Source organism: Aphidius gifuensis, linkage group LG1 (assembly GCF_014905175.1).
Source record: "Aphidius gifuensis isolate YNYX2018 linkage group LG1, ASM1490517v1, whole genome shotgun sequence".
Lineage (NCBI taxonomy): Eukaryota > Metazoa > Arthropoda > Insecta > Hymenoptera > Braconidae > Aphidius > Aphidius gifuensis.
In genome coordinates, this window is record NC_057788.1 from 16743836 (window position 1) to 16752979 (window position 9144).

Consider the following 9144-nt stretch of genomic DNA (forward strand, 5'->3'; position numbering starts at 1 on the left):
CTCAAATATGACTACGTGCAATAAAACTCATATTTTCTTGATTTTCTTTTTAACCTCCTAAAACATACTAATCAAAATTTTAAAAATTTTTATATTTGAATAAATAAATAATTGTTATAAATATTAATTAAACAAAAAATGAATTGTTGTATGACAATAAACTTTGAATTATTTATTCATTCATTAATTATGTTTTTTATAAAAACAGAAGCTTTTACACAAAGTAACCAGTTTTTTTTTGTCAAAAAAAAAAAATCATATTAAATTACAACACTTGTGATGGTACTGGTGATGGTACTGAATTTTAATAGTTAATTTTCAACAGATATGTACAGTATGAAGTAGATACTTCAACAAGGCGATTATCAAAAGATTTATCAAATGATTATAATGATATTGTTAATAATTTTATAACAAAAAAAACAGAAACATCTGTACCTGGTAGTGGTATTGAATTTTAACATTATATCCACCACACTGGATACAATGTGATTTACGTTATCTTGATATGACAGTACTTGGTAAATTTGCGGTTATAATGGCTAATCCACCATGGGATATACATATGGTACAATGTCTGATGATGAAATGCAACAGTTGGGTATACCAGCATTACAAGATGAAGGTTTATTATTTCTTTGGGTAATTGGACGTGCTATGGAACTTGGTCGTGGATGTTCACAGCTATGGGGTTATGATAGAGTTGATAAAATAATATCCCTAGTGAAAAAAAATCTGACAGATCCTTACAGATTCTCGCAGATTTAGACCGGTTTTTGGAACAACTGTCACATTCTGCCAGATTCTTACATGTTTAGACCGGTTTTTGGAACAACTGCCAGATTCGACCAAATTTTTTTTACCAGGGATAGGTTAAAACAAATCAATTACAAAGAATAATAAGAACTGGTAGAACAGGCTTGATCATGGTAAAGAACATTGTCTTGTTGGTATGAAAGGTAATCCAAGAGTCAATATAACTTCATATTAAAAATATATTATTGAAAATATATATATATTTTTTATATGGGGTAGTCTGAAATAGACAAACTTTAAACACTTCGTTTATTTTAAATAACGATGATCTGGACGTATGATATGTTGTTATTTTTAATTGTAAACCATCAAAAGACTTTACAAAAAGATATGATATCAAACAAAAAACAAAAATAAATTTTTGTACAAAAAGGAGAGTCAAGTATTCGAAATTATTATTATTTTTTTTTTTTAAACCTACAAAAAAAGAGAATATCAAAAAAGTCATTACAAAAGTACTAATTTCTTTAAAAATCATTGACCCATATGAATGGTCTTAACTTTTGACAAAATTTTATACTTGACCCCACCCGGTTCTTCCTAAATAAAATTTCAAGTTTTTCACACAAATGTAGACTCAATAAAAAGTGAAAAAAAGAAGCACTTCATCTGTATCAAATTGATTAATACGAATATGAAACATATGTATGTAATACTGAACTATCATACTTAGCCAACCACTCGTAAAAATATTTCTCCATGATTAATCTAAATTTTTTTAAAATTAACCCATACGGAGAATGTGTGGAAAAATTTTTTCAAATTTTTCTGAAATCGTTGGTGACCGGCAAAAAATGACGTCAGTAAAATAGTTCGAAAAGTAAAATGTCGGGGCGCTTTTAATGTATAATGCATATTATATAATGTATGGTATATGAAACTAAAAATGTACATATGTATGAATCCGTCGTCAATATTATAAACCATAATAAAAGTGTGTAGGCTTGAAATTTTATTTGGGAAGAACCGGGTGGGGTCAAGTACAACACTTTGTCAAAAGTTAAGACCATTCATATGGGTCAATGATTTTTAAAGAAATTAGTACTTTTGTACTTATCTTTTATGATATTTTCTTTTTTTGTAGGTTTAAAAAAATAATAATAATACTAATTTCGAATACTTGACTCTCTTTTTTATACAAAATTTATTTTTATTTTTTATTGGATTATCAATACTCCGACCATGATACTTCATTTGGAATTATTATAATTATTATCCAAATTTCAAGCAAGGCGGAAATTATTTGCTCGCGATAACTGAAATAATTACTATCGATTTTAGTTTTAATTATGTAGACAGTACTTGCTACACATTAACACAGTAGCTGACGGACTAACTACTCTTCCTAAGCAAATCAATCAGAATGATTCACTCTGTCTTTCTATCTTTTTCTTTCTTCCATCTTGTGAGTATAACACACGTCATTATCATAGCGTCCTGCTCAAAAAATAATTTTTGCAGTAATCTGCCTTCAAGCATTTACACTTGTAGGTGTTTCGCAATTGATTTTTTACGTATCTTAAGTGGTGATACTAGTTACTGCTAGTGAAGTCACGAAAGTATTTCAATCTAAGTTATTCAAAGTGCTGAGCACCGTCAAAGGTTTTAAGGTTATCGTTCGTAACAATTACTAGCTCTCTATTATTTTACAGTACTTCCACCTGGCTGCGAGTATAAACTTAAGTACAAAAAAATTCATCTTTTCAATATAGTCTAAATTTAATTCCACCTCATTTTGCAAAAGGTAATTTATTTTTAAATTAAGGGATTTCTCGCCGAATTGAAAATGCAGATAGACCCTTGAAATTTTTTAAGTAGATTTATGAAATAATACTACAGATGCTTAAATTTTTATTAATAGTCCTGTAGCTAATTACTTAGTAATTAATTCTTAAAGTAGGCTTCTTTTTCGAGATTATACATAGGTTCTTATGGAGAGTCCGGTTCAGTTTTCAGAAACCCGGTTAGCTATTCAGTATTCAATGAAAAACGCAGATAGCTTGACCAAAAACTGAAGATAGTTGAAAGAAAAAATAAAAAAAATTTTTATATAATTCTTAATAGAGAAATGATATTTCGTTTAATCTTACAGTTTAGACACACACATACACGTTTATGCAGGGCACATGGTCATATAAATTCTCAAAGCGATGTCTCAAATTTTGATTGTCTTGTGTTAAACGTTGCTAAAAATCCACTCATAAAAATATTGAATTGATGTGGAATTCATTAAGAGTCACATTGAAACTGTAAAACGTCATTATTTTTTCAATAAATATTAAGTAAAAATATTGAAAAATATTTGAGTACGGTTTATTCATGGTTGGCAACCATGAGTCATCCTTTATAAAAAAGATGAGACTTATCCCTTCCATTTACTCTCCAAAATAAGCGCTGGTAATGCCTTACGTTAATAATAAGTTATTATGAATTCAATAACTGGGTCTAGAAAATTGATGCCTAGCCTAGTTCTTGAACGATATTCACACCATGCTTAAGGCGGTATGTAAATCCCAAAGTAGGATGACTCTTTGGGTGCAACGGGGCGCTCTGATAACCATAATTTAAAAAAATAATAAGCGCCCTCTAATGTCTAAAATTTTTATACTTTACTGCCGAGTCTTTAAATGGATGAGTGTGGGCGGCTCGTATTTACAAACACTAATCTACTTTAGCAGATTTTCAATGCTTCAACTCGGTACTTTTTGACCCTAAATTTTCGTCTTAAATAATTAATAACTTTCAAAATCCGTGGTAGAAATCAATGATTTTTTTTTTATTATCTTCGTAATTTAAAGAAGTATAAGCTGTAGTAAAATGAAGGTTTTCTGTGAGAGCGTTTTTTCAATAAAAGAGAAAACATGCCGATGCTTCCTATACATGTGTAAAAAGTGTTAATTGTTGTCAACTTTGACCCTAATTATCTCACTTAAATCGTGGTAGAAAATTACAAAAAAAATTTGATAAAATAGATCTTTATTTCACTTAAAAAATAAGCCTTTTTTGATCAAAATCTGTGAGTGGGAATTTTTTTTCAATATTTTGACATGCCGCCTTAACCTCAAAGTAATACACATATCTGAAGTTTTTTTCTGTTTCTTAACTTTTTTTTTCGTTCTCTAAACACTGCACTTTTCAGCGTTGGAGAAAATTTATTGTCAAGAGAGACTCACTCAATAACTTCCTATAGATTGACTTTTATCTTTTTTACGCATTTAAATTTTTTGTTATTAACTTTAATTTTCATAGTATTAAGGGACTTTGAACGAAAAAACTACAAACAAGAAATGTGGCCTAGTGGGCACCTCAATGCTATAGTAAAAATTTATAAAATTTTATGCGGCACCCTTCACTTTTTGTTGCGTAGACGGTCCTGTTTTCCACAATACATATACGGTTGTGTGTATCAATATGCACACAAACGTATTTTGTTACCTCCACTCCCTCAGTCTTTAACTTTTTTTTTTAAACAATGATTGCTCATAACTTTCTAGCAGAGAACTTGAATTTTTTTTTTTTTTTTCTATAATTTTTCTAAGATTTCGAAGTTTTATGAAGGTAGTTTTTTATTAAAGTGGTAAGACAAAAACACCGTGAAAATTCGAGATATGTTGTTTTTTTTTTTAACATTTTTTGTTTTTTACGTTAGCGTACACGTTAAAAGTTATTGACTTTAAACAATAATAACTATTTTACTAGCAGGGACAGACTTCTGAAATTTTGGCATAAGATAGATAACTATTTCATAAACCTACTCTAAACATTCAAAAAAAGTTAAAGATAATCCAGTGTTGTTCGAACTCCCTTAAAAAAAAAAAAAAAAAAATGAAACAGTACAATGAATTCTCAATTTTTATAAAAGTAGTTAGCTGTAAAAGTTTAGAAACTGGGCCCGTGACTTTAAATCAGTTTAAAGATAAGTTATTCATTCTCTCAATATCAAAAACAAAACCACTCACCTTCATTTTGATTATTTCCGATCAATATTTCAGTATCTTCAAAATCAGTTTCACGTAATAAATCAAGTGGATGTTTTGGCAAAAAATCACCATCAATTGTTGGTGCTGATGGAAAACCAAGTATACCTGAATAACTATTCCATTGTTGTACTGATATTGTTTTAGCGTCAACTGATCTCATACACGCCATAACTCTCGATGGATTATCATTTAATAATGTTGAATTACATCCACAGTCATCAACAAGTATTTTAGCAACATCATTAGCTTTTTCACCAGTCATATAACTCCATGGTGCATTCAATGTACCACTTTGTAATATACCTCGTTTTACTAAACCTCTCGTTACGGGTGAAATTAGATGCAATGATACTGAACCTCCACCAGCTGATTCACCAAATATTGTTATTGCGTTTGGATCACCTCCAAATGATGCTGCGTTATCTTTTAGCCATTTCAATGCCATAACTTGATCCCATAAACCCATATTACCTGGTGCTTCTTCACTATTACCAAAATATTTATTCAAATATAAAAATCCAAATGCTCCAACACGATATTGCATTGATGCTATGATAACATTACTTGTTGCTGCCATAAAATCAGCATCATAAACATCAAGTGTTGCCGTACCAGTCATATAACCACCACCGTATATCCATACAAGTAGTGGCATACCTTTAACTTCAGTTGATCCACCACCAGGGGATTCTTTGTGTCGTAAACGAGATTTTTGTGGTGCCCATATATTTAAATATAAACAATCCTCAGATACATTTGTATTTGGATTCCACATTTCTTCACCTTCAAAACCAGGAAAATATTCATATCGTTCTTGAATACAACTATTTGGTAATGTTGTTGCATTTAATATACCATCCCATGGCTCAATTGCCAACGGTTTACGAAATCTCAATGGACCGATTGGTGGTTTTGCAAATGGTATCCCTAGATATACATGTACTTCATGATCAAGTACTGTTCGTGACAATCCACGCACTGAACCTGTTGTTGTTTCACGAATTAAAGGATCATTTTTAGTCTCAACTGATATTCCAAGTATGCCGATACTGACTAACAAACACAATATTAATTTAATCATTTTTACTTGTTTTTTTTTTTTTTTTTTTTGGCAACAATAGATTTATATTATTAAAAATTTGTACGCGACAATGATTAAGAAGTTTTTATTTTGTCTTTTTTTTTACATATGATAACTAAATATAATTGCTTACCACTCACTTTCACTGTCTGTAATATACTCCACTATTTTGATAATAATAATAAATTTCGAAAAGTCTAGTTTTTTCATTTGACGATAATTATTTACTTTTCATTGTTAATATTTATGTTGATAAACTAGTGATAAATAAATAATATTAATAATTTTTATTTTGTGATTTACATGAAATTCATTGTCGCGGTCAAGAATAACTAACAAATTGTGGCCGGCATGCCGCGATGCATGGGGTCGACTGATAAAGAAGGAGTGTATCTGCGTGGTATCGAATTTGCTGTTGATGTCGTTGTATGTGTCAACGATATTTAACTGTAGTGAGAGCATAGCGTCGGCGCATAAATAATTATATAACTATACTTGATTTTTCGGCATGCACGGCGATTTGCAAGAATTATTTGCGATCCAAACAACCAACAAATTTATTTTTTAATTTTCGGAAATAACTTTTTAATCAGAACTCTATTAAATACTGAAAAGAATTATTAATATAATTAATATATATCTCTATCATTGTTTATAATAATTTTTTTTTTAGATTGATTTGTGTGTTCATATTTTATCATATTATATTTATGTAATTTTCAGTATTGTTTTTTTCAAAATAGAATACTACATATCGATTCAATACGTTGTTCTCAAATAACAAAGAAACATGATTCAAATACAGTAGATCATTTGTCTTAAATTTACGTTATTTTTTTTTGAAAGCCAATCCTCATTTTTAAACTTTACAAATAACAAATTAATCACATAATTTAAAAAAAAACGAAATGTTTTTAAACTAGGAAGAAAACTTTTTTTATTCAAACTCAAATTTTGTGTTATTTTCACGTGATTTTAATGAGTTTTCAACTGTCTTAAAATCGGTAAATGATATAATTGAGACATTTAAATTTTCTTTTTAATTTTAAAACGTATAAAACAAAATATGTGTTGAATAGAATAAATATATTTTCTTTACTTCCTTTATATAGTAAATGAATATTGTTCACGTCATCTTTATATATAAAATATATGTTTAGGGTTTATTTCAAACTCTAGTGCACAAAATTGTATCTATGTTAATAAACAATAATCTTGTCTTTTCACTTGGGAAATCATAGAACCAATTCATATAATTAACTTTATAAGTTCAATGGAAAAATTAGATATGCGCTGATATAGGTGAAGTTATTTTTTTTAAAAATACCACGTGTGACTTGTAGTTTTAAATTGTAAATTTGATTTTTTGTAGTGTTAACTTCTATCATGTTTGTACAAAATTAAAAAATTTCGAAAAATACTCTAAAAATATTTATGAAAATAATTTAAAGATTTAAAAACACATAATAAATATATTGATGATCAAATGCGTTTCAACATAAAATAATTGTTGTATTCCAAATGTTTCGAATAAACTAAAAACGCAACAGCATTAACATTTTGTTGATAATTGTTTTGTTAATAGAAAAGCAGAACAAGATATAAAATATGCCATATTTTTAGAAACGGTTCATGACTTACAATCGCTAAATCGACTTTATCATGTAACTTTTTCGTCTTTTCGTTTTTCCTATTCCTAGTTGAAATGAAAATCACCTAATGAAAATATTTAGCATATCAAATATTTTCATCTTATGTAATGCATCAGTCTATCACTGATAATATGTTGACAAAAGATAAAAAATCAAAAATACTTGCGCAACATTTTTAAATTCAATTCTATTGAAAAAAAAAAAAAGATATATTATCAAAAATAAATTATGTATAGAGTTGTGGTTTATTTTATTTTTCTCGCTTAGAAAATATAAGTCAATTAATATCTTGACATTCAATTTTTCCCACGAGTTTATCTGAGAGAAGATGAAATGATGTAATCATAGCTTTTTTGTTTCTTTGTTCCCCTTACATTTATAATATTGTACAAATGAGGTATGAGATATGGATGCGTTGTAGTCAAACGAATTCAATTGTCAGCGGAAAAGGCTTGTTATTCCCTCAAGCAAAACCAGCCAATCGTTCATCGCTCGGTCCACGTTCATTGTCTACACTTGACAGATTGGCACCCGTTCACGATAATAATAATATTAGTTTCTATTATTTATTTTTATAAATCTTATAAATAATTTTATTTGACTTATCTGAATAAATAAGAAAACTTCATACCATATGGTATTATACCCACGTAGAAAAATTATATCTGAAATATATCTCAATTATATCTCAATTATATCTCAATTTCGACAGATATGGAGGAGATATAAAAAAGATATGGAATATATCTAAATAATATATATTATATATTATTTTTATATTCCTGGTAGAAAAAATTATTCATCTATATATGTAAAGTCCGAAAATATAAATAACGAAATTATGAACTAACGAAAAAATATGGAATATATATATATTTTATAGATTTTTTTTTAGATTTTATAATAACCGATTTTATATGTTTTTCTATTTGGATATATACATATATATAATCTATATAAAAAAGATATGCAATATATATATAGCATAGATCGATCTGAAGAATATAAAAAGGAGATATAAAATATATATACTTGAAATATATTTAAATTCAATATTTTTTTAAACAATAAATTTAACATTTTTTTGAACAATAAATTCAACATTTGTTTAAACATTAAATTCAACATTTTTTTAAACAATAAATTTAACATTTTTTTAAATAATAAATTCAACATTTATTTAAACATTAAAAATATGTTGAATTTAATGTTCAAACAAATGTCTAAATTTTTGTTTAAATAAATGTTGAATTTATTGTTTAAAAAATATTGTTTATATATATTTCATATATATACCGTTACGAATTAAGCATGACTATTCTATATAGCTTTCGATCTTTGCCTTATATATATATCCAAATGAAAAAACATATAAAATCGTTTATAAAAATCAAAAAAAAATATAAAATATATATATATATTCCATATTTTTCATTACTAGATATATTCTTTATCATAATTTTCTGCCGAAATATAATAATTATATAGATTATTTAGAACTATTCATATCTTTCATATCTCAAAATGGAAAAGAGATATAATTATATTCAGATATAATACGTGAAATATAAAAATTCAGTTGCTGCTTATTTGTTTATTTATTTTATATTTATCT

At 27.4% G+C, this 9144-nt stretch overlaps 1 protein-coding gene across 5 annotated transcripts in view; it reads right to left on the minus strand.

Moving 5' to 3' along the window:
- Positions 1 to 6331, minus strand: part of LOC122849567 (acetylcholinesterase) — a 274697-nt gene extending 268366 nt beyond the window's left edge. For 3 of the 5 annotated variants that reach the window (XM_044148342.1, XM_044148350.1, XM_044148335.1), the window contains exon 1: positions 4776 to 6243. In XM_044148342.1, the coding sequence (XP_044004277.1) occupies positions 4776 to 5877 (1102 nt within the window). In that variant the 5' untranslated portion in view covers positions 5878 to 6243. Of the gene's footprint in view, positions 1 to 4775 lie in introns of all 5 variants that reach the window. The other 2 variants (XM_044148358.1, XM_044148327.1) reach the window with 2 other exon arrangements.
- Between the last annotated feature and the right edge of the window lie 2813 nt (positions 6332 to 9144).